Below are 25,891 nucleotides of genomic sequence, written 5' to 3'. Positions count from 1 at the left end.
CACACGCCTGGACTGTGGAGCTTGCCACGGCCTTGGGTCTGAGGTGGGTGAGGCTCCTCTGAAGACAGTGCCCAGTGGGAGGAAGGGGACTCGAGCGTGAGGTTAGGCCTGGCCCTGGGTTTCTTTGAGCCGGACACCATGCCTTCCTGGCAGCTCCACAAATAAGACACAGCACTGTGGATGGAGACTGGAACCCATGAGGGCAAGCCAATGCAAGCGTAAGATGGTGGGTTCATTTTAGATTTGTACAGTTTGAAATCCTGATACCATGACCAATGATCTAGTAATCATTGGAATCATGGAATTAAACACAGAGTTCTGAGCTCATTTGTGTAGAGTTTAGTTGAAGGTGTCCATGAGTCCTCCAAGGAGAAAAAACTGGGGCTTGGTGCTCACCGATGTCAAGCACACGGAGGAGAAGCTGGGAGCCGTGTGATGATGGCCAAGGCAGGAAGACGCGCCAAACAGCCGTCAGCTCCTGATCACGTGCGGACCCTGAGGACCACTGCTGCGATGAGGTCTAAGATGAAGGCACAGCATCGCCTGCGAGGATGGGATCGTCTGCCATGTGATAGGCGCGTGGCTGATGGAGGGAGGCTAAACCGTCAGATATTTTTACTAGTGACCTATCAGAGATGCTCATTTAGAAAGAAACCAGATAGCATTTTCAAGGATGTGAGCTCTGTAGGAAAATTACTGAGGTGTCCTAGCCAGAAGACAAACCCGGTCTTAATAAAGACTTCTGCACTGAGGCAGCCGTGGAGAGAGGAGGCCAGAGCTTTTAATTTGAGTTGGAGTACAAAGTAAGACGCCAAAAGATTAAGTGGAAGGAACATATAGTCCTGGATATAAACAAAACACAGCCCTGTGAGAAGCCCAGCGCTGGCAGAATCCTTGAGCCTATTAGCAGCTAATTAACTCCTGTGCTAGCTCGGGCTAATGAGACCGATGGCCCGGTCACAGCAAATCCGAGAGGGGACAATTCCTTCTGTCTTGTTAGTGGGGGGAATGGAAACGGGAGACGTGGCTTTTTTCTTTTTCCAGGGCCGAAATTCACGACGGCAAAGGCTGCGCTGTGACGCTAAACGTTAAGATCAGCTCCTTGGTATCCTCTGAAAAAAATGATTTGAAAAACGACTTGAAGAGAAGCTAACAAAATATAATGCTTAAAGGCAAATTAAAAAAAAACAATTTTCATCAGAGAACGTGACTCATAAGTACACATTTTTGTTATTTCTAAGCGTAAGTACGTTTATAGATTCAGTCAGCTTTCCCAGCTTCGGCTTCGGAGCTGGTGTTCTTTGGCTAGTACTTGAATTTAGTAAGGAAACTTATTTAGCATTATGAATTATTAAAGCATTGTTTAGAGGCAGTATATTTAGATATAAAGATGAGACTAATTCTATCAAAATTCTTATATTTTAATTTTGATAATGATATTAGATTTCCTGGGGGAAAAGGTTATGTATACTTTCAGACATGAATTTGGTTAAATCAGTATAGATGGGAGCAAGGTTTAGTAAAAATATGGATGATTATGAAATGCATATAAATAGTATGCTGTTTCATTAAATATATATACATATATATATATCCATGTTATAAAATAAACTAGTTTTAGTTATTTAATCACTTGAAAAGAATTCCTACATTTTAGAATTTTTGAGTTAAGGATTTTTTTGCAGCTGGAGTTCCTATTTTATAGAACATGGATTTTCATAGGAGTTGGAATCCTCATCTGGTTAATTTTCTTTAAAATTAAAAAAAAAACCCATATTTGACTTCGACATTAATTGTCATAACTTTTAGGAGAGAAAAAAATTTGAGGTGCTACTAAGAGTAGAATCATAAAAAGGACTTAATATTTTTTATAACATTTACGCTAGAAACTGAGCTTATTTATTTTTAAATAACACTACTTCTGTGTTAAATAGGGAAAATTGGTGCCAATATGAGTGCTTTTGTGGGAGTGAACAGAAAATGAGCAACAGCCAAGTGCTAGCAGGTGAAGCGACGTCCAGGCTCAGACATGGCCGGTGCGGCCACGGCAAGTTACGTATTTGTGTAAATGTACCCCAGCAATAATGAGGTCAGCTTGAAAAATATATTGCTTATAACTGAATTAAATCAAAATGAAAAATTTTATAGTGATTGTTAAACGCCAAATTGAACTGATCTCATTAAATGTGAAATTCAAGTATATTTAGACTTTTGCCTAAATTTTAATACATGAAAATAATGAGACATGACCAGAAGAGTTGGAAAAAGTTACTTCTAACTTTTTTTTCTTTTAGCAGTCTCTCATTTCACAGTTTAGATGTATTTTCTGGAGTTGGATAAAGTAGCCTAGCGTGTGAGCCTCCAGCGCGCCATGCGTCGCAGTGAACGAGGATGAGCTGCCGGGGTCGCCCTGGAGGTTTGACTCGAGCGTTCTGCTCGTGACTTGTCACCTAGTGCAGCTATCCTTGTGTGAGTCAGGTTCACAGAGAAGAAGGAGTTCATTAAACTCGAGGAGCGGGCTGCAGTGGCGTGGAGTGAGCGTAGACGAGGTGTATACGAGGTTGCTAACTGGAAACAGACTTCACTTCTGGGCTTGGAATACCCACAGCTGCAGATTGCATCCAGGAGGGTGCAGTGCTGCGTGGGTGCGGCCGGCTGTCGCCTCCTCGTGGGCACTGATTTATTTCCTGCTCTTCCGGGGGTAGTCTGGCCAACAGTCTCCAGGAAGATGGATGAGCAACTGTGTGCTGTTTTTGCTTCCTGTGGAAACCCACGGAGAATTCCAGGTGGGTCCCCCACAAACCGAGGAAAGTAGGCCAGCCCCTCCTCGTTTTCAGACCCTGTCCAGCCCAAATCTACTCCATTTGGATACAAGTGCAGGCACTGATAGAGTTTCCTTAATCCCCACTATTAGGTCTTATTTGAGAAGAAGTTTTCCCTCCAAACAAAAGTAGTCACTTTAAAGTTTACTGGACCTGTGTCCTTCTCACTCTGGCGACCCGATACCAGAAGACAGATTAATGCTTCTGTTTATACCGGTTCATAATGTAAAACAATTCTGCAGTTGCCTGTTCTAAGCGTCTAGAAACCTGCTGTGTAGTAACGCAGCGGGCAAGGAGAGCTGTGTGCACATTTGGAAATGGCGCTGCGGTGGGTGGGTATTTAGTCAGAGGAGAGGAGAGCAGAGTCTGTGACGCATGAGTCCAGTTGGCACTTTAGGGAGGAAGGCGTTGTGGGGAAAGTAGCCAGTACTCACAAGAACCATCGCTTTTAGCAGAAATGCTTCCGCTAATTGGGTGCTCTTTGTAAAGAACCCTCCTGCCAATGCAAGAGATGGAGATGAAAGAGACATGGGCTCGATCCCTGGGTCGGGAAGATCCCCTGGAGGAGGGCGTGGCAACCCACTCTAGTACTGTTGCCTAGAGAATCCCATTACAGAGGAGCCTGGTGGGCGACAGTCCATGGGGTCACAAAGAGTCAGACACGTCTGAAGCGACTTAGCACGCAAGATTAAAATCTCCTACAGTTGAGTGGAGCTGAAAAGACTCTCATTTCTCTTCTCTTCAGCTGAGCTGACTGGGCCTACGTGCTCTTCAAGGTCTCTTCAAGTTCTAGATAATTTTATGATTTAGTAAGTTTTCTATTTCTTTGTTTTATTTTGAACGTTTAAAACACTGTGTTCCTTTACTGTGAATTGTGTGGCTGAGAATACAAAACAGTGACGTATCCAACCCACCAGATTGGGAAGCAAACTACTTTCATTATCTTAATTCCTTTAAAATATCTAATTTAAACCTGTGATATTTCATCTAAGGTGATTTTGTGGGTTTCTCCTTGTTCTGTCTTCAGTCATCGTGGAAAATAAAAAGCATTTTTTCCGTAATGAAAAATGCTACCTTTCCACATGTATTAGTTTTGTTCATGGACGAAGCGATCTTTTCGTGAACAAGAGATTGTTATTCTTATTGGAATCAGTGGATAACGCTTTCCTTTTTTTAAAAAAAATGTATTTTTAATTGGAGGATAATTGCTTCACGATATTGTACTGGTTTCTGCCAGACATCAGGGTGAATCAGCCGTAGGCATCCATGTGTCCCCTCCCTCTTGAGCCTCCCTCCCACCTTCCAGCCCATCCCGCCCCTCTAGGTTGTCACGGAACACAGCACGGGCTCGTCCTCTTACACGTGGCGTGTGTATGTCTCCACGCTGCTCTCTCGATTCGTCCCGGCCTCTCCTTCCCCCATGGTCCATGCGTCTGTTCTCTCCCACTGAAGCAAGGTGGACAGGCTCAATGCCAGCGCTGCCCGAGACCAGGTATTCACAAAAGAGCTGAAGTGCGCATTTCAGGGGTCAGTCCCCGAGCCACTGCCCCTGAGCAATGCTAGGGAAAAGGCCTCATCACACTCCACTCCCCTTAGACGGAGGGGAGATGCGAGTCTCCTGATAAAGGTCCCGAGAGATCACCCTCCTCCGTGTGGACAGGGCCCGAGGCAGAGGGGAGAAATCAGCTCTGTGGAAGCAACTCCCTCACCAGCTGAGCAATGGAAAGAGAGTCACATACAAACAAGCACACATGTTTCTGTGATCTGCCCTCAAGACACCTCCACACAGGCATCTGGTTACTAAATCATCATCACAGCAGAAGAGCGATTCTGAGGGCGCAGGTGCCTGGAAAGGCCCCCCAGAAGCAGTTTCTCAACCAGGAGACAAAGATTCGGAGAGTGCGTTTAACTCCGCCAGGCTTCAGTCCAGAGTCGGCAGCCTTGCAGACGCTGAGAGCCGCAGGGGCGTTAGAGCGTGCGGGCCGTGTGTAGGCCGGCTCCTTGGTCCCAGGACGGGTGCAGGGAAGGACTTCAGTGTCCGAAGCAAAGGCACTGACTGGGCATCTGGTGTAGCGTCGAGCTCGGCGATGCACAAAGAAAGCCAATCAGACGTTTCAGAGGAAACCACTGAGGTTGTTTTTGCCTCCTGGGAAATTAGGTTTCATGACCCTCATGAAGTAAAACGTGACCGTGCCGGCACCCGCCTCTAACCTCTTCTCCTCCCGTCATTGCAAGTGCTCATCACGTCTCTGAAGCAAGTAAGGCAAGATGCACTCAAGGTCTGCGTTGTCTGCGTTGTCTGCGTTGCTGACAAGGTCTCGGGGGAGCTGGACACAGACCTACTCTGAGTAGAAGGGACCAGCCAACTAAACCTTTGGGCAGACTCATCACAGACAAGTGTGTATCTACAGCGTTCGCATCACGTTCCACGTTCAGAGACTTCTCAGAGACGCCTTTTAAAGCCACTTAGCTTTGTAATATGCTTGCAAAACTTGCTGCCCTGGGGAAGCTGCGGAAAGGCAAACCATGGCAGGTGCAGCATTTTGCTCAGTGACTCTAAGCTCAGATCTCTGAACTTCCCTTAAGCCCAGGGGCTACACAGCCCTCCCCCTGGAGAACGTTGGGCTCCCCAGAGAGCGCACCCACCCCCGTGAGCCAGCTTCCCAGGGGGCTGGGCTGGACCGCCCACCGCTTCCTCGGAGCAGGACACAGGAGATGGAGCGATAAAAGCGAACATAAAATAAAAATTAAAGCGCATACGGAGAACACCACGTGAAATGAATCCTTATAAAACTGTCTGCGGTGGAGAAAAATCAAAGGGTTTTATTAGGTGATGAAAAAACGCTGTAAACTTCATGTGGAAACATTCCAAGGTCGGGTCTTGTGTTGTATAAGAGAGGAGTTATACTAAGTAAGACTCATTTTAATCAAATGCACATCAAGGAGCTCAAATCCCATTTGTACCTGAGTTTGAAATTGGTTATTAACACACACACACACACACACACACACACACACACACACACCCCAGTGCCATTCCTCAGCAACTTTGCAGGTGCTGTTCTGGGGACAGAGGCGGCCGTGATTGGGGGTTTCAGATTCACTTTTGTGTGAAGCGTACAAATAACTCCACGCCCTGGGAGGCAGTATTCCCCACTGCAGCCAGTCTCCTCTCTGCTCACCGGCATTTGCACGGAGGAATTCAGTCCCTTGCGATGGCCACATTTTGACCAGGAAGCAAGGCGAGGATTTCAGGGGAGAACAAGGGGTGTGGGTGGGAATGTGGGTTTTTCCTTGGCTCCTCCCTCTCCAGATCCCCGCAAGATCATCTTGGAGAGGGGTCTGCGGTCTGCTGGGCAGGCACCCCTAGACTCGTTCTTCGTGTGTCCCTGGTGGCCGGCGAGGAGGAGGCAGCAGTTTGCTAGATAATCCGTCCTGGGGAGGATAGAAGACCCTTGATGGTGGGAGGGAGGCGGCAAGGCTGAGGAGCACAGCCTCCCCAGTGTCGCACTATCGTTCACGCTGCGGTGGGGCTGCCTGGGTGGTGAGCAACCAAAAAATCCTCCAGAAGCCAGAGGGGTGGGCCCGGAGTGGGCAGAGCCCCGGCTCCCAAACCTGGCAGCTCTTATAGTGCACGGGGCGTGGCTCGGGGTCAAAACGTCAGCCTCCAAGCCACCCCTGGAATTTTATGAGGCACTCGGGGGGACCCAGGCGCTGATGGTTTTCAGCCCCCTGCCCAGGTGGTTGAGAAGCAGCAGGTCAGAGCAAAGGAGGATCTGGGCAGGTGAGAAGGTGGAGGGCGGCCGGAGGGCGGCTAGGCAGAGCCTCGTTGGCGGCTCCTGGGAAAGGCAGCAGTTAAGGGCAGAGGGCCCAGCGTTTTCTGCTTAGGAAAGACAGGAGAGGTGGTGGAGGGAAGGGAATAAGAAAATATGAACCTCTTTAAGATGTCTGAGGTGAGCGTGTCCGTCAGCAATAAAAGGGAAAGAAAAGTCTGTATGATCCACATGCCCGTGTGCCTGGAGCTTAGGCTGTCGTTGCTTAGTCGCTCGGTCCTGTCTGACTCTTTGTGACCCCATGGACTGCAGTCCACCAGGCTTCTCTGTCCATGGGATTCTCCAGGCAAGAATACTGGAGTGGGTTGCCATTTCTTCTCCAGGGGATCTTCCAGACCAGGGATCAAACCCACATCTTCTGCATTGCAAGCGGATTCTTTACCACTCAGCCAGCCCAGATCTTTAGGAGAAGAGTCTTAATGTATTCCCGATTAGTTCTAACCAGTTCTTTTAAATCGACAAAGGCAGGCTGGAGAGGAGAGTGGAAGAGAGGGTGTATTTTCAACAGTCAGTGTCTCTAGTCCACAACCTGGCCCCCAAGGAGGAAGGGCAGACCAACAGTTGGCCTCTCCCAAAACCTTGGGTCTTTACATGCCTGTTCAGGACCCTCTTGTGGCCCACTTGGTCACTCAGCTATAGCAGGGGTTTGGGGGATGAGACAACGTGTGCATGCCCAGTGGCTTCAGTCGTGTCTAACTCTGAGATCCCATGGACTGTAGCCCGCCAGGCTCATGGGATTTCCCAGGCAAGAACACTGGAGTGGGTTGTCATTTCCTCCTCCCGGGGATCTTTCCAACCCAGAGACAGAACCCGAATCTCCTGCGGCTCCCGGGTTGGCAGGTGGACTCTTCACCACTTGAGCCACCTGGGAAGCCCAGACAGAGCTTGAAAGTGTGTAAAGTAAGTCGAGTCTGTAGTCCGTGAAGAGTGGGAGCGCGTCTGAGCAGGGCAGGCCCCACCCACCTTCTCTCGCCGTAGGGGCTGTGACCCGGCACTGTGCTGCCTGTTTACAAAACTGCTGATTCATCTTGTAATCAAATGAGGGTAAAATCATCCAGGTCTCTGCCCTTGACACAGGCTCCCATTAGGCTTTCCTGAACCAGCACCGTTGATTCTGGCCTCTCTCTTGACACACACCTGGGAGCAGTCCTCTTTCCTTGGTGGACACAGCAAGAGGCTTTGGTCTTCCTGGCAGGGTCGTGTTCTCGTGTCACCGCTGACTGTCCCTGATGTTTTCTGCAGCCCGGGGGTGTCCGCCCAGTAGCTCTGAGGTCCAGGTTGGCACTTCCCTCCCAGGTTCGGTCCTGCTCTGTCCTGCCAGGCCCGGCACATTGCTCAGCAGGTTGTATCTGCCGGGGACTGTAGGAAGTTTTCTTCCTTAAGGTCCAGAGAGTTTGCATGTGCGCCGAAGATGAAGAGAACCAGATTTCTCTTACAGATGATCTCTACAGTCATCTTCCAGGAGAAGCGAGGAGACCGAGTTTCAGTATTTCTTGTGAAAATTCTTTCCTTTGTCTTGTTTTAGGCTCTGTTTTCCTGTCTCCCCTGTGAGGAGCCTAACCAAACTTTAACAATTTAACATTACAGCTTTTGTAATTTTGCTTTTGTATTTCTAAGGCATTGGTTAAAGTTACCCAGAGTGCTTGCTCACCTTGGCCCCTCAATAGCAGTAATACACCCTCAGCTCAGCGTACAGGCAGTTAGTTTGGTCATGTCCCATTGGGATGTTAAGAAAACAGTCTTCTGAGGCAGCTATAATCCCCCCACACGGAGCCGCGGCAATCCCGTAAACCAGCTCAGGGATCCAGACTGTCAGCGGCGCCCGGGGAGCCCATCCTCAGTGGCGCAGCCTGATGGGGCTTTCCTGCCCGGCCATCAGCAGTCCGGAAAGCACGTTTTCCTTCCTGCGCGTGGGTTCAGCGGGCCTGCCGTGCGGTGCCGCGGAGCGGAGTGCAGGGAAAAGGTCTGTGCCCCGGGCGAGGATGGTGCCCGGGGTCGAGCTTCACCCTCAAGTTTCTGTTCAAACAGCGAGGAGAACTGCAGCTGCTGACTGTTTGGAGCTCGTCGGGTCCAAGCTCCTCTAGATGTCAGTGTGACACAGGGAAACGAGCCATGACAGGCTGTGGCGACCAGGGAAGACCTTCTTACATCATTCAAAGGGGAAGGCGTACCCAATACACAACAGGAGGGGAAAAACAGAGCCTCACTTGGAAACCGGGCTCTCACCTTGCTCAGCGTCAGCAGTTCTCCTGTTGGTCAAATCAGACCGTGGCACCTAGCGCGTCCTGTGGGCACCCACCACCGACGTGGAGACGGCCCTGGAGGCAGCACCCGCGGTCAGCACGCCACATTATCCATTCTGCGTCTTTCGATAGACTGAAACCCACCGACACACACCAGTTTTCTTTCCTGAGTCCGCCTGTGCTTTTACCATCACATTCGTGCCATCCAGTATAAATCCAGAAGAGCAACACCTGCCCACCAGGGATTTTCACTGCGGAAGAGAAGCATTGAAAGACAAAGCTATCAGACATCTGAATTTGTTAAACTACCTTATCTGACTCAAAATCTGAATGGAATTCTCTTTCTCTCCTTTCTTCCATATTAATTCTGATCTTCTGACTGATGAGTATTTATTTCTTTACTTATTTGTTTCTATCTGATGGCATTTTCTTGTAACCTTTTGCCTTGTCTCCTGTGGTGCTGGCTGTGTGGTAGATATCCCATCAATATTAATGATATACCTCGCCTATAATCTTCTGTTTCTTTTTTCAGAGTGACAATACAGCTGCAGTTAAGAGTTAAAATCCTGGTTATGCCATTTCTGAATTATATAACCCTGTGAAATTATCCAACTGTATTATAAAATGGAGTTAGTAGTATATATCTCAAAGTGTTGCTATGCGGAACCAGAAATTAATGATGTAGTGTACTCAGAAACGTGCCTGGTATGTAGTCAGTACTTAGACTATACCGGCCATCATCATCATCATCTCTGCCATCACCACCTCCACCAACATCAGTCCCTGAGGAAATGCCAGGGACTCAGAGATGAATCTGTCTTTTTGCCCACTTGAGCCCTACATCTAGTGGGAAGCTGATGATAAAAACATTAGGAAAACGTTACACGCTGGGGGATGTGCTGACCACTCTGCTTGTGCGCAAGGGGAAGCTGAAGGCCATGGTCCTGGCTCTCACTAAAAAAGAGCAAGTTCCAAACTACCAGGCTCTAATCTCTAATTTTGGTTTTCCACAGATTTACTAAACATGCCTCTGTGTTTGAAGGTCCTTATCTGAAAAATGAAAATGCTCTGAACCTATTGGACTGCCTCTTGGGTTGTTTAAAAGCACACTTATAATTTGTCTTGACATCTGTGACCTGCACTTACATAGTATTTCATGCTTGCAAGTCACCCACAGGCAAATTTTGCTCTTTCCAAAGTGAAAAAAAAAAAAAAGACTGATTCTTTGAACATCCATAGAATTTCATTAATTTATAATGCATAACTTCAGAACTTGTGATAATCTGGGTGGATTGGGCTAATGTTTACCTTTTACGTGGTATTTAAAAAGGGTTTGGTAAACTAATTCAGAGAAAGTAGAAATGGGAGAAGAACGCTCATCTCCTTAGAAAGGGGCCATCTGTTCTAAGCGGCGTAGAAGCCTCCTTTATGAATGCTTACTGTAGTCTTCTACTTTCTGATTTGCAAAACCCATTCACATAGAGCCTCTGATTTTTATTTGATTTATATGTGAACGATATCAAGACAGAATAAGCAGAGGTCAAGGGTAACATACACATTGTCAGTATCCTTTAATCTATCCAAGAAGATGGGCCTTCTTCTACAAACAATGCCAGAGTTTTATAAAACTTCTTTTAAAACATTCACTTTCAAATACTCTAGTTGCTACAGGGCTTCATCAGTTCAGACTGTTCTGCCCTCTAAATTGCTATTTATTTTTGGCATTTTTGTCCGTGTTTGAATTGTGTAATGTAGCGGTTCTCAATCTGGGGTGAATTTGTCTACCAGACATTTAGCAATTTCTGGAGGCATTGTTTTTGGATATTTCACCTGGGGGTTCTGTGGACATCTGGTGGGCAGATGCCAGAGATGCTGCCAAATGTCCTGTAATTCTAGAGACATTCCCCACCATAGAAACTTCTCCAGCCCCAAGCGTCAGGAGTACTGTGGTCAACAGAGCCTGCTGTGATGTATAATATACATTGCTGATTACTCCATCGTGTCCCCACAGGCTAAGGAGCAAGCGTGGTCACTCCCTGGCCTGAAGGACGCAGCACCTGCCACCGCCACCGACGAAAGGACAGCGGCCCCCGCAGGTAACCTTTCCGTGAGAATAGATATTGATGAATGAAGAGGGCTCTGTCACGCAAGGCCTGTTGTTATTCTTATCCAGAGGAAGTTACACTTTCGTGAAGCCCTGTGTTGGGTCAAGAGCTGCTTGAATACCTATATCTGATTGGCTTTGGGTCCTCCTAGCTGCAGACCAGAGGATCTCTGGGGGCCCGGCCCTCAGTCCATTGGCCACATGCTCTCCTACTTTGCTTTCCAAAGCGCGTATCTGCCGATAAAGAGAAGCCTGAATGCAGGTGCCATTCTGTGAAACCAGAATGACACCGGTCACGTGCGCCCTTCATTAAAATATTTTGTATCCTATGGTGGCTTTTAGAGAGATCTTCCCAGAAGAACCTGCCCTCCTCTGAGGAAGAATCGTTTAACAAGCTCGACGAGAAGCAGGCTGAGAAGACCCCTGCATCTCTAGCTCAGAGAAGTTCCGCCACATGTCAGACAGAAAGACCCTGCGATGAACCAGTAGATTCCGCCCTCAGAAATTCCACAGAGCTGAGAGAGAGTGAGGACGGAAGAGACATTTCATGCCCAGGGAGACTGAGCCGACAGGACGCTCACAGCTCTGGGGCTGAACAAGGCTCTGCAGATAGAAGTGAATGTCTGGTGTTCAAAGGGGAGGAAAAGGGGCTTCGTGCTAAGGGAGAGCCTGGCGATGGAGGAGCTAAAGAAGATGGAGGATCCAAGGTGCCGCACAGAACAGGGCTGGCCAGGAGTTCACATAAAGAGCAGTGTGTTGATAGAACAAACGGTGGTCAGCCCTACGGAAGGTAGGGTTTATAGCGGTTGCATCCCCAGCCGCCACTTTCTGCAGCTCTAGGAGCCGTTCCAGTTTGAGGCCATACTGCAGGATTACTGAAGGGACTCTTCAAAATGACGGTTTAGAAGCTGCTTCCCCAGTGGTGTGGATTTTTCTTGCCATTATTTTTTCTTCTCGCTGTGACATTTTCCAGCAATTTATTACTTTCTATGTCTCCTACCAACTGACAGACAGATACGGTGATTACCAGCAATCACATTTTATATTTTCTAAACATCAGGTAAAAGTTTCTTATTTTTAGCAATATAGAGCACATTCTTCCTGAGATCAATAACTGAGCAATGATCAGATTGATCAGATGGTACCTTGGCTGCTTCCCAAGCATTGTGAGGACTGAGTAGGTTATTTAATGCTTCGTCCTCATCTGCAAAGTCTCACATAGAAATTCAGGCAATTACGCAGCCAATTAAAATGAATAAATCTATGTTGTGATCAACCAAGTATCTACTTGAAACAAAGAGCACCCAGATCCAAACATCCATGGTGTTTTTTAGGGATTAAAGATATAATTCTTATTTCCTTTTTGAATGATGTATTTTGGAAGCTATTTGTAGAGAAGTCTAATTTTTCAAGAGTTAAATGTAAACACTAATGTTTAGGAAGGAAGTCCATCACTGAAGACATGGGTTTAGTAGAGTCTGGAGGTGTTGGAAAGTGGACATTAGGTCAATTCTTTCACCAGTAGAGGCTCCTCTCACTGCTGGTACTATTCAGAGACCATTGCTTTTTTTTTTTTTTTTTTTTTATTGCACTTTAATGCAGTGGTTTCCCTCTTCTTTAAGGAATAAAGTGGAAAATGAAGATCAAATTAGTTAGGGAGTCATAAAATGACTGCTGCTGTAAAGGGTCTGTGGACTAACTCGGGGTCGCCATGAGGTCGTCAGGGAGCGTCTCTAGGATGTGGACCATCTCCAGCTGCTAGGGATGATGCGGGTGCACCCAGCTCCATCTCACCCCAAACCCTGACATCGCCAGCTCCCTATCTTGAAGCTTACATCCCATCAGCAAAGCATCGTTGCGAGGAAGCTTTCCTGCTCAGAAATGTGACCATCTGAGAGTTTTCTCTTGGGAACGTTGAGAGCTGTGGCTGGATTCTATTTTCCAGGCGTGTCAGCTCCGTAAAAGCCACGCCCCCGTCACGAGCCGTGGGAAAGGCAGCGACAATACCCGTCTTGCAGAAAGCTGATCCAACAGAGGCCTCGGGAGGTGGGAAGAGGAGAGGCAGCGAGAAGAGCTTGGTCCAGGAGGAGAACAAGAAGAGCAAGATAGACATGGCGGGTAAAGGAGCCGGGGGCCCTTGGAGCACACCGCAAGCCAGCCGCGCTGGGGACTCCCTGCAAGGCAGAGCCCCCGAGCCCTCTGGAGCAGAGGCCCCCAGGCAGCAAGCTCTGGAGACCCCCCTGGGTAGGAAACGACTTTGATTCCAGCCCTTTAAAGCATCTTAACCTTTTCCAGCAAGCATTTCTGACTAAATTTCACTTAGACTAATGGCCCGCAGGATACCTTACAACATATCGATAGCATTTGTGTTTGTAACTCCACCACTGTTTGGGGTGGCAGTGAAGAGACAGTGCCACCATGAGGAATCTTTCCTAGCTTCTTCACTTTTCAGCATATTTATGGTGTGACAGGAGAATGTCCTCATCAGATCAGATGCCCAGAGATTAATATCATTATCTGAATCTTACAAAAATATGAACTCTTGGCAGAGTGCCTAGCACAAGATAAGTGTTTAAGGATTACATTTTGAATAAATGTGAATTTCTAAAGGCAAACTTATTTTCGGCTCACTTCCCTCTGTAGCCTTTGGACACATGTATGAAGCTGCATGCAGTAGGTGATTAAATAATGAATAAATGGAGAAATGAATAGGTTCATGGCAAGAAAAGTTTTACAGTAACTCTGGAAAAGTGAAAAGTGTACTGGAAGAATATTAGTAAGTAACTATGTATTTTAGGGCCTTGCAAGCTGGCGCAGTGGTTATGAACCTTCCAGCCAATGCAGGAGACACCAGCTTGACCCCTGGGTCAGGAAGATCCCTGGAGGAGGAAATAGCAACCCACCGCAGTATTGTTGCCTGGGAAGTCCTATGGACAGAGGGGCCTGGCAGTCTACAACCCATGGGGTCACAAAGAGTTGGGCATGACTTAGCGACTAAACAGCAGTGTATTTTAGAACAGATCCTGCTGTAGACTGGAGGTTAAACGCTTAGGCTGGGAGGTCGAAAGTGGGAGAAATTTGCGAGCTGGAGAACATGCACTTAGCCAATGTCACGGGGTGTTTTGTTTCTAGTCAGGAAAAGTTCATCTTTGAGCTTTGTGTTTAGTCGCTCAGTCGTGTCCGACTCTCTGCGACCCCAGGACGGTAGCTCACCAGGCTCCTCTGTCCACGGGGATTCTCCAGCCAAGAACACTGGCGGGGGTGGCCTTTCCGTTCTCCAGGTGATCTTTCCAACCCAGGGATCGAACCCAGGTCTCCTGCATTGCAGGTGGGCTCTTTACCGACTGAGACACCAGGGCAGCCCCTTTAAGCTTTAAATGTGTCTTAAATAAAGACTAAAATATTTTGGAAAGTCACGTTTAGTAATATCAAACCTTTCAATGACGGAATAAATTTTTCATTTTTTTCCCTCTCTACTGTAATTAAAAGTGTCGACTTTACCAGTTGTGTTTTTTTTTTTTTAAATGGGTCAAACAGTGTCAGGGGTTTGAGTGTAAAAGACTGAGACTTGGAAGCATTACCTGTTTGGACGTTACATGGAGATCTTTGATTGTTTTGTGGTTTCTGAAAGCCGTCCCGGGGAAGCTGGGGGCTGAGGTCCTGACAAGCTTTCTCACAAGTGTCAGGGGTCGCCTTCATGACCCACAAATCACGATATGAAATGAAGGTCTGTGTTCCCTGGATCTTTAGAAACCCGGGGGGCCACTCGCGTTTTGCTTCTAAACGAGCACGTTGGCACACGGGCCGCTTCTCACCAGCACTTCTCCTCTCGCCTCCCAGCTGACGCCCCGGCACCGCCCGCGCCGTTTGACCATCGCATCGTGACGGCCAGGCAAGCCGCGGTCAACAGCTTCTACACCGTGAGCAGGACCGAGATCTTGGGAGGGTGAGTGCCACTCCTCTTCAGCACCCTCTTGGCAAGGAGGAAAGAGTGCTTGCAAAGACACAGGTCTTTTTAAAAATTCCTACGTGTTTCATCTTTCTATTTTTACTTTTCTTGGTTTTTGTACTGATTTTTCATATTTTTAAATTTATATTGGAGTATAGTTAATTTATAATGTTGTGTTAGTTTTGGGTGTACAGAAAAGTGGTTCAATTACATCTATATATTTTTTTTCAGATTCTTCTCCATTACAGGTTATTATAGAATACTGAGTAGAGTTTCATGTGTTATACAATAGGTCCTTGTTGGTTATCTGTTTTATATACAGTAATGTTTATATGTTAATCCCGAACTCCTGATTTAGAACCATGCCACCCACCTTTCCCCTTTGGTAGCTGTGAGTTTCTTTTCCAGGTGTGTGAGTTGCGAGTCTGCTTCTGTTTTGTAAATAAGTTAATTTGTATCGTATGTTTGGACCTCATATATAGGGGATATCATATGGCCTTTGTCTGTCTCAGTCTGACTTAGTTCACTTAGCACAATAATCTCTAGGTTTGTCTATGTTGCTGCAAATGGCATTATTTCCTTCTTTTTATGACTGAGTAATATATATAAGCTGGACTCAAGATTGCCGGGAGAAATATCAATAACCTCAGATATGCAGATGACACCACCCTTATGGCAGAAAGTGAAGAAGAACTAAAGTGCCTCTTGATGAAAGTGAGAGACGAGAGTGAAAAAGTTGGCTTAAAGCTCAACATTCAGAAAACGAAGGTCATGGCATCTGGTTCCATCACTTCATGGGAAATAGATGGGGAAAGAGTAGAAACAGTGTCAGACTTTATTTTGGGGGGCTCCAAAATCACTTCAGATGGTGACTGCAGCCAGGAAATTAAAAGACGCTTGGTCCTTGAAAGAAAAGTTATGACCAACCTAGATAACATATTAAAAAGCAGAGACATTACTTTGCCAACAAAAGTCCATCTAGTTAAGGCTATGGTTTTTCCAGTAGTCATGTATGGATGTGAGAGTGGAATTATAAAGAAAGCTGAATGCCTAAGAATTGATGCCTTTGAATCATGGTGTTGGAGAAGACTCTTGAGAATCCCTTGGACTGCAAGGAGATCCAACCAGTCCATCCTAAAGGAAATCAGTCCTGAATGTTCATTGAAAGGACTGACGTTGAAGCTGAAACTCCAATACTTTGGCCACCTGATGTGAAGAACTGACTCACTGGAAAAGACCCTGATGCTGGGAAAGATTGAAGGCAGGAGGAGAAGGGGACGACAGAGGATGAGATGGTTGGATGGCATCACCGACTCAATGGACATGAGTTTGAGTAAACTCCAGGAGTTGGTGATGGACAGGGAGGCCTGGCGTGCTGCAGTCCATGGGGTCACAAAGAGTCAGACACGACTGAACTGAACTGAATCTATATACCACACATCCCTCACCCCCGTCTATTGGCAGACGCTTAGGTGACTCCCACGCCTTGGCTATTGGACACTGCTGCTATAAATAGAGATGGGTCTTAAGAATTTCATAAATGTCTGTCAGTCTCACCCGGAGAACCAGAAACATCACATACAGTTATTTTAAGTGATTTTAACCATTTCTGAAAACTGTCGCTGATGCCGGAAAGGCTGATGAGGTGACTACCCTCCGCGTTTCATCTGCTTCACTTCCCGTGTTGTCCTGTCCGGAGTGAGAGGAAAGCAGTGTGAGTCCCCAGGAGGTTTAGAAGCTTGAACGCCGAGGAGCAAAACGTAGAAATGTGTGAACGCTGTTTATCTCACGGCACATAGTAAATTATTTTTTTTATCATCGCTTGTTTTCCATTTGCACTGATACCATGTGAGTTACTGTCATTCATTTCAGTCGGTGACGTGCCCTGCAGAAGGACTTGCTGGCAGGACATCCACACAGATGCCCTCCCTGAAGAAGGAGGAGCCGAGTCCACCAGGGAGGAGGGGCTTTCCTCTCCTACTTCAGCCACGACCCTCCCTGAGGTCTTGTGACTCCCAGTGTTGACTCCCACTAGCAATCTATGTAAAGTAAGAGGTGGAGAGCAGGAAAACTGTACATACATTCAACACATAGACATTTACTCACAACACGGAGAGCACGTGTGGTTCATAGCGTGCGTGTTTCTGCCTGTGGTCAGGGGTGTGGCTGACTCTGCGAAGCCCCTCCCAGGTTTTCCAATCCCATGGCTCCTTTGCCCTCTGTCACAGGACACACCTGAACTTTCTCCTCCTTGGCCAGCTGATGGCAGAGAGGCCCCCGGCCTGTGAGGACGGTCGAGGGGGATGGGGCTTCCGGAGCAGGCAGCGCTGCCTGGGCCTCTTAGTCTCACGGCAAGTGTTAGCTTATCAGGGTCTTGAGGAACGGGGTTGGCAAGCCAGCCACCGTTTCTCTAAAGGAGGCAAGTTATTTGCAGAGGCAGCTTTGGAGCAACCCCAGGGTTTGTGTGCGTTTCTAGTCGAGGTCTCTCGGTGACTCTCAGAGCCTCCGGGGCAGCGCGGGGTCTTCTCTGGTGGCTGCAGGTGGGACCACCCGCCTATCGCCCCATCCCGGCCTCAGTGAGGAGCTTAGGGGGTGGTCAGCTGGGCGTGCTGGCCTCGTCAGCGGGGACCTCCTCTCCGTCGGGGGCGAGTTGAGGTGCAGCCCCTTGTCCTACAGAGTAGGCGGGGCCAACCCCCCAGGGCCAGGATCCCGGGGCCCCCACACCGCGGCAGGCCCCTCCATTTTCCCGGGGTTCCTTCCCCACCTGTGGCCTGTGGGGTGATTAGAGTTGCTGCTCATCATGGTCAGTTATTCCTAGCATGAGGTTATCAGCCTGGCGGGCCAGCAGGGACCCTTGAGGCCATCTCCCGCCCCAGGCCTTGCAGGGTGAAGCCTTTCAGAGGGACAGAAGGAGGTGCTGAAGCTGAGCAGTGACGTGGCACCACGGCTGGGCCAGGCCGATCTGGGGGCCATTGCTAATTAAGGGAAAAAGACCTTTCTTAATGAGCAGCCACATCTGAAGCGCCCGGGGCTGTGTTCCTGGGCTCCAGGAGAGAGAGCACGTCTGGAACAGTGGGTGGGATTGATGTCACACTTGGCTGTGCTTACGGTAATGTCACCCCACCCCCACCCCAGGACGCATCTGCTTCTGTGCAGGGAGTGTGGCTGAGTGGGGTGGGCTGGGGTGACCTCCCCCCAGCTCCCCAGCCGTTTCACTGAGTCAGGAATCACAGCAAGCAAGTCAAAGGATAAGACTGCTCATGAGTGTGTATTTGGGGAGGTCGTGACGTTTGTAAGAAGCTGCCTTACAAAGTGCATTTAAATTGATATCCAAGCTAAAGTGTGTAGTGTATGCTTTGATTAAATGTGTCTATATGCAATTTTGTGATTACTTATTTATTTATATGCAGTTTCCAAAAATAATCTGACTTGCCTGACCAACAGCCTGTATCATTCTTATGCTTAGAGAACCTAGCTTGTTATATTCACATGCATTCAGAAAGATTCTATTTTCTCTACAATAGAAACCCTCAAATTTTAGGGTGCATGAGAACCACCCAAGGGATGTTATGAAAATGCAGATTCTGGGGTCTTCCCCAGACTTCCTGCTTCAGTAGGGCTGGGACATCACCCCCAGGTGACTCTGAGGCCTGTGGCTCGTATCAGAACTTGACCTGTTCTAGGAGATTTGGCCACAGCAGGGGCACATCAGGCTTGCTCACTCAAGTCAGAAAGAGGGGTGCGGGAAAGCTTCAGTGTCCACCGGGCAGCAGCCGGACCGGGGCCCTGGTGGGAACAGAGCCTCACCCAGGCCACGACCTCTTCTCCCGCAGTGGGCGCTTCGGCCAAGTTCACAAGTGTGAGGAGAAAGCCACGGGCTTGAAGCTGGCGGCCAAGATCATCAAGACCAGGGGCATGAAGGACAAGGTAAGGGCCACGCGGTGCGGACGTGGCGGGCTGCCGTCCGCCCAGTGCTAAACCAGCCCTCCCTCCCCCAGGATGACGTGAAGAACGAGATCAGCGTCATGAACCAGCTGGACCATGTGAACCTCATCCAGCTCTACGACGCCTTCGAGTCTAAGAACGACATCGTCCTGGTCATGGAGTAGTGCGTCCCCCATCCCCTCCCCATCCTACGCGCACATCCCCAGCACGCCGCCCTGTCCTGCCTCCAGCTGGACCCTGCTGGACTCTGGGATTCTGACTTGCATGTGTCAGAACTGCATCCCCCGCGGGAAGGAAATTACTCAGGAAAGGGTCTCCACGTGAGATTGTGTTGCTAAGTAGCAGGACAACCACACAAGTTTAGCTCAGTATGAGCTGTACTGTCGAGGCCCCGTCTTAACTCTTGCTCTGGGTACCCTGGAGGGGTGAGCCTTGAACTGTGTCCTACTTTTGACCTGATAGTGAAAACAAAGCTCGTGTCAGACTCTTAGAAGTAGAGCTGAGAGGCTTCTGTTTAGCATCACCTTTCTAGGGCCGCCCCTCGTGGTCCACTGGTTAAGACTTCACCTCACCACGCAAGGGCTGTGGGTTCGATCCCTGGTCTGGCAGCTAAAGTCCCACATGCCTCGTGGCTAAAAAACCCAAACATAAAACAGAAGCAGTGTTGTAACAAATTCATTAAATACTTTAAAAATGGTCCACATCAAAAAGAATTATAAAAAGTAAAATAAAATCACCTTTATAAAAATGAGTGTTTAGTTATAAAGTGAGTCATTCTAACCAACAGTGAATCCGTGTTTGCGACTCACTTCAGCTCCCCACCCCCAGCCCCCACTTCGGGTTTTGCTTGTCATTGTGCGATAGGAATTTCGGGTAATGAAACATCCAGCATGAGCTCCACACGAGCACTTTATTGCTGAAATCAGCCTGGCCTTCCCGAGGAGTCTGGAATTCCCTCCACCTCTGCCTTCCTAGCGTCCTCCTGGGCCTCCGTGCTCCTTAGGAGATGGCAGAGGTGGACCCACCCCAGAGCCGCAGCCCCTGCAAGGGAGGGGCTTTGAGACTTTCCACTTGAGCAAGTGGTGGGGCTCCAGTGACGGCCATCACCGTCAGAGGCATCTTATTGAGAAGGTAGAGAGACACAGCTGCAGACACAGCCGGCGGGCGGGTCAGCGGCGCGCAGATGCGAGGAGCAGGTGCTCGTCGAGGGCGCTGACTCAGGACTCGCCCCCTCTCCCCCGCAGCGTGGACGGAGGCGAGCTCTTCGATCGCATCATCGACGACAACTGCAACCTGACGGAGCTCGACACCATCCTGTTCATCAGGCAGATATGCGAGGGGATAAGACACATGCACCAGATGTACATCCTCCACCTGGACCTGAAGGTAGGACGCGCTCTGCCTCAGGGGGACGCGAGCCTTCCCCCAGGCGGGTCCGGGGACCCGTCGGGTACTGGACACCCGCTTGGGAGACGGAGCCCATCGCTGGGTATGTATTCGGGAATTTGAAGACTCTGGACTCTTAGCCTCATCTCCCTATTCCCAATTTCTGTCACTCTCTGGTATGTGCTTGTCTCCATCCTTAGGGACTGCTGTTCAGAGTCTTATTGTAAGTTGCTTATGTTAAAGGAACTCATAGGGAGGTGGTTTCTACCATCACACCGTCCTCATCGCCACCATCCTGGTTGCATCCTCTCATCATCAGTCTGAGTAGGTGGGAGGAATTTTAGCTGACTCAGAGTTCCCTGCTTGTGGTCAAACTTCCCAGCTCTTCAGAATCCCCAGCAGTCCTCTAAAACCCTCCAGGAGGCTCTGGACTTTAGGGATTATTTTTCTACAAGCATGCTAGAGCCGGGAGGAGGATGCTATGGCAGAATGGGATCCAGGGCAGCCGGAGGGGAGGTGCTGAGAGACTGAGGGGCAGAAGGGTGGTGGGTGGGGCTGCGCACCTCCCTGGGAGCGGTGCGAACCTGTTGTAAACAGTGGGGAGCCCACCCTCTTTCTCCTCTTATTTTACGACCTTTCCCTCTTGCGCTCTCTCCCTTTATGAAGTCCCTGTAATCCGACTGTGCATCGTTACGACCAGTGAAATATGGGCCCAATAACTCCGAGCAGCTCTCATGTCCTCAAGGCATCTTCCTGTGTGGCTCGGTTGTTTCTCATTTCCCTGTTTGCACAGTGTGACACTGAGATAAAATACACATTCTGTAGAACATACCATCTACTGCAAGTCATCGGGGCTCGCGGAGCTCAATCAATTCTGCCTCCTTGCATAGGTCTCCATGGGCCTCCGTTCTTGGAGCTCGGCTCCTCTCGCCGTCCTGATTTACGCGCTGCCTCTCCCGTCCACAGAGCAGGAGGAAGTGGTCGATGGGATGCCAGAGCCGGAGGTTAAAAGTCATTAGCAGAGCCCATGGCTATGAACTGGTTTGATAACACACACTTTCACGGAGCATTTTCATTGAGTGTAGATGCTCTCCAAATATCCCTAAAGGGGTTTGATTGGCAGCTGAAGCGGGGGCCTGACCCGTCGTAAGTCAAACCGCCCCACAGGTGGCTTCATAATGTTGACTGAGGACTTGCAACAGGCACTCTAGCTGTGGCTTGCATGTAAAGATGCAATAAAGGCAGCAGCTGGATGGGCCATTAAGGACCAGGTGCCCTTTCAGAAAGCTCCTTGGAGGGAGAGGGGCCAAAAATACCAAAGGCTTGTCTCTCTGCAGGGGAGATTATAGGTGACTTAAAATGGTCTCCTTCCTGCATTTTTTGTGTTTTGTAAATCTTATTCAATGAATATGCTTTAATTTTATAATAGAAAAAAATTTACTTTCTGAAGTGCCCTCAGAGCTGTTGTTTTTTTTTTTATTCTGCAAACAATTCTTTTGTGTCATGGTGCTTTTTGGCAATTGGACAGCTTGATACATAATCAATCAGTTATGTAAGCACGAGGCCAAGTCTTCCTGTGCAGCACCCACTTCTCTATAAATTGCCTTTGCCTAGAGACATCTGTTTTAGAGATATTTTAGAGAAAAAGCTTCCAATGACATTATGCCCAACCAAATGGACAATTGAACGTTGACAAGCAGACACTACTGGAGCAGGAGATGGGAACCCACTCCAGTTCTGTTGCCTGGGACAGAGGAGGCCGGCCGGCCACAGTCCATGGGGTAACAGAGTTGGACACGACTTAGTGACTAAACCGCCACCACCAAGCTGGTGCTAGCTCATCTCATAAAGTGTTGTTGTGTTTCTGACCTCACTCTACCCTCTCCTCCACCTGGACAGGCAGGATAGGGGGGCAGCCATGACCCTGTGTGAAGGGTGGGACATGGAATCCTGGGGACTTGGCACCTCGGCTAATGCCCCCTCCTAGCGCTTAGGGAAGATTTGGGATGAGTTAGAGCTTGAGAGTTCAGGCGGGTCTTTGAAACCTTTATTTCTCTTTTGAGGATGACCTTGACTTTAAGTCAGATCCCCTATTTTTCCCATCCTCAGGTCTCCTGTCCTAACGTAGGGAGGTGCACTTCTCAGATGTTCTATAAATACCGAGTTGCAGGGCTATCTACCTCTCTCCTCTGCACCCCGAGACTGTCCCATTGCAGGGCCAAGTCTTTCCAGAGGCAAGCTCCAAGGGAACGCTTAGTCAAGGCTTTTAGGCACGGAGACCAAACTCAGCAACTCTCTGGAATCGCCGAGAATGAAGAATGAACGGGGGTGGGGGAGTCCTCCCCTTACAGATGACTTTCCCATAGACTGAGCTCAGGGAAAGCCTGGGGGTCAGGGCTGCTCGCATGTGGGTGCGTGCTCTGTGTGGCCGGTGGAATGAAGCAGGCCATTTCTCCTGGAACTCATAAATCCTCGGGAAAAATAGTCCTCCAAGAAGGGGAAATTCATACTTAATAATTTTAGGGGGGCGGATGTCAAGTCTGAGACGGCCTCCACCAGGCCATTTGGAAAGTCCTGAGGCAGGAGGCCTTGGCCTGAACTCAGGCATGGTCGTCAACGGCAGAGCTGGTGGGGGAGGGAAGGCAGGGTCATGCGAGCTTGGCAGGGGCCCACAACCTCATCCACCACATAATTAAAGGAGAAAATACCCACACAGACAAGCCCGCCCCAAAGTGAAAGGCCTGATATGTTTTTCCTGAGCATCGTTGTATTTTTAGTTGTGGTTCAAGGACAATTTGAGTGAAGGATGGTTGTTTTCATTGCTAATGTGTCTCTTTCTCCTGGCAGCCTGAGAACATCCTGTGTGTGAATCGGGACACTAAACAAATAAAAATTATTGACTTTGGATTGGCCAGAAGGTATGTCAATTTGGACATAGGTGTATGAATTGAGTTAGAGAACATGATGGGTGATCTTTCTTTGCAAAGATAAATCTGATATACCCCTTGGTTTCGTATCCCTGTTTAGAATTAACCAAAATTATGTTTCAGCTCTACTTTGCTGGCTTCAGAATTTGAACGTTTAGGAGTTTCTACAGTGCATGCAAGAAAAATATGGAATATTAAAACCTAGTACAGTGCAGTTATTTAATTTTAAGACATTAGTCCATAATTTGTAAGAGTTTGTCTTAGTCTTTTGCATTTGGTCCATCTGTAAAGAGAAGATTTACCTTAAAAAAGTAATTGTGTGAGCAGGATTGCTCACAGGGTTCAGGCAGAGATGAGCTCCTCAAGGGAACGGAGTTTACTCGGACCTCAGTGCGTGAGTGAGAGTGTTGGACGGTCGTGAACGGCTGCGTCTTCTCTATTCATTAAACTAGGCTTGTTTGAGCTGTCGACAGGGCACAGTCTGTTCTCACAGCTCCTTCGGTCATGTTTCATAATTCATAATTCAGGTGTTCTAATTATTCCAAGTGGCTTTTCTCACAACCATTTCAGATTATTAGGGACCTCTAGTGAGAAGCTTCATTACCGTTTCACTCTTAAGGCTCTCTGGTGGGAAGCTTCGTTACCAGTTTTGGACACTCTGTCTTTAATATACGATTTCCTTCAGTCTGTTTACATTAACTGTGCTGTGCAGCTGCAGTTTTTTGCTTATAGACTGCACCCTTTCTGTTTTCTCGAGTTTTGGTTTTTGGCCGACCCTCTTCATTCCTCCGTGTTGTCTCCTAAATTTCAGGTACAAACCCAGAGAGAAGCTGAAGGTGAACTTTGGAACTCCTGAATTCCTCGCCCCTGAAGTTGTGAACTACGATTTTGTCTCCTTCCCCACTGACATGTGGAGTGTGGGCGTCATCGCCTACATGTTGTAAGCAGGCCCCCGGCCCCTCGGGCACTTGTTCTCAATCGCCGTGCATGTTCCATCCGCTATTTTGAATAAAGCCCTAAGTTAGATCTTTCAAAGATAAATAACTCTGCCCCTTACTCAGGTACTTTCCATGTTCTGTTGAGTCTGGCGGGTAAAGGAGTAAATTCTTTCCTTTTATCATCAGAAAAAGTAATAGTCTCTCTTCTTCACTAATCACCCAGATTCCTAGGCCACCATCCTATGCTCTCAAAGTAACTTAAAAAACACCCCCAACTGTGTCCTGATCCCCCGAGTGATGAAGCAGCCTCACTGCCCGGGGGACGTTCCTGGCGTCTGCCGTCTGAGGCCGTGATGGCACTCTGGTAAAACGCGTGAAAAGGGCGTCTGTGTTACTCTGTGAGATTCGTGTTTGAGGGCAGCTGATAGACAGAAAATCATGCTCGCGGGTCGCTCACGCGTGTCCAACTCTTTGCGACCCTGTGGACTGTAGCCCGCCAGGCTCCTCTGTCCATGGGTTTCTCCAGGCAAGAATACTGGAGTGGGTTGCCGTGCCCTCCTCCAGGGGATCTTCCCGACCCAGGGACTGAATTCACATCCTGGGTAACTCCTGCATTGCAGGCAGATTCTTTATCCCTGAGCCTTCTTTCCGTTTTAAATGACAGAACCAAGAAGGCACTTGTCTCCACAGAGTCTGAGGGTGTTTAAAGGCTTCTCACCCTGGACGCCGTGTCTTACAGACTCAGCGGCTTGTCCCCCTTCCTGGGCGACGACGATGCCGAGACCCTGAACAACATCCTGGCCTGCAGGTGGGACCTGGAGGACCAAGAGTTCCAGGATGTCTCGGAGGAGGCCCGGGAGTTCATCTCCAAGCTTCTCATTAAGGAGAAGAGGTGACCACGTCCCCTCTGGGCTCAGGAGGAGGCAGGGCGAACAGAGAAGCGGGGCCCTGGGGCTGAGAGGACCGCAGTTAGGGAAGTAGCCACCAGCCCCCGCGGTGGTCTCTCTGATGCACCTGCTGGGCTGCAGACACAGTGACTCCTGAGCCCCGGAACTGCTGTGATGGCGGGGCTTGAGTGGGGCTGGGGGCTCCACGCCGCTGAACGGTTGTTTCATGGGAGAGCCTGCTGTGGGCCAGGCCTGCTGCTGCTCTCCAGACGTGTTCTCTTTACCGCCTTCCCAGCTCCGTGGGAGGAGGGCATTATCAGTCATGTTCTTTGATGGTACTCCGGGATCACATGGCCGGTTAAGTGACAGAACCAAGAATCAACACAAGGCCGAGCACGTGACTGTTATGTATGAATGGCCTGCTTTCTGTCTTGCTAATAATTCAGAATTCAGTGGATGAAGGGTACTGATACTGAAATACAGGGGCTCACATTTTAGGATCATAGAGAGGGTGGAGGACGGTGATGAGCCAAACATACTTTTCAGGTGATCCTGTCTTAAATATATAATGACAAAAGATAAGACTAAATAACAAAAATTTTAAAAAAGACAACTCCCAAAAACAGAAAAGAAAAATACAAAGGAAAAAGAAAACAAATTAAAAATAAATAAATAAAAATAATTTTTAAAAAAGTTTTAAACAGACAAAAAATGGAAAACAAGAAACCTCCAAAATGGAAAAATAATGAGAGAAAATAGAAAAATAATAAAACACATAATGGTAGATGGCATTTAAGAAGTTCATGGCCAACAATACTTGCTTTATTGTTTTATAGCTTTTAAGTTATATAACCACA

The 25,891-nt window shown here is 48.4% G+C and overlaps 1 protein-coding gene across 4 annotated transcripts in view; it reads left to right on the top strand.

Moving 5' to 3' along the window:
* MYLK4 (myosin light chain kinase family member 4) overlaps positions 1–25,891 on the top strand; it is a 70,315-nt gene that overhangs the window by 32,492 nt on the left and 11,932 nt on the right. For 3 of the 4 annotated variants that reach the window (XM_055570466.1, XM_055570463.1, XM_055570465.1), the window contains 8 exons: positions 10,910–10,994; positions 14,843–14,948; positions 18,785–18,878; positions 18,950–19,059; positions 20,141–20,282; positions 23,130–23,200; positions 24,021–24,149; positions 24,887–25,039. In XM_055570466.1, coding sequence (XP_055426441.1) covers positions 10,910–10,994; positions 14,843–14,948; positions 18,785–18,878; positions 18,950–19,059; positions 20,141–20,282; positions 23,130–23,200; positions 24,021–24,149; positions 24,887–25,039 — 890 coding nt within the window. Of the gene's footprint in view, positions 1–10,909; positions 10,995–12,644; positions 13,247–14,842; positions 14,949–18,784; positions 18,879–18,949; positions 19,060–20,140; positions 20,283–23,129; positions 23,201–24,020; positions 24,150–24,886; positions 25,040–25,891 lie in introns of those variants that run through there. The other variant, XM_055570467.1, reaches the window with a different exon arrangement.

The sequence above is a fragment of the Bubalus kerabau genome, chromosome 3 (assembly GCF_029407905.1).
Source record: "Bubalus kerabau isolate K-KA32 ecotype Philippines breed swamp buffalo chromosome 3, PCC_UOA_SB_1v2, whole genome shotgun sequence".
Lineage (NCBI taxonomy): Eukaryota > Metazoa > Chordata > Mammalia > Artiodactyla > Bovidae > Bubalus > Bubalus kerabau.
This window is presented reverse-complemented; position numbering and strand designations above follow the sequence as displayed.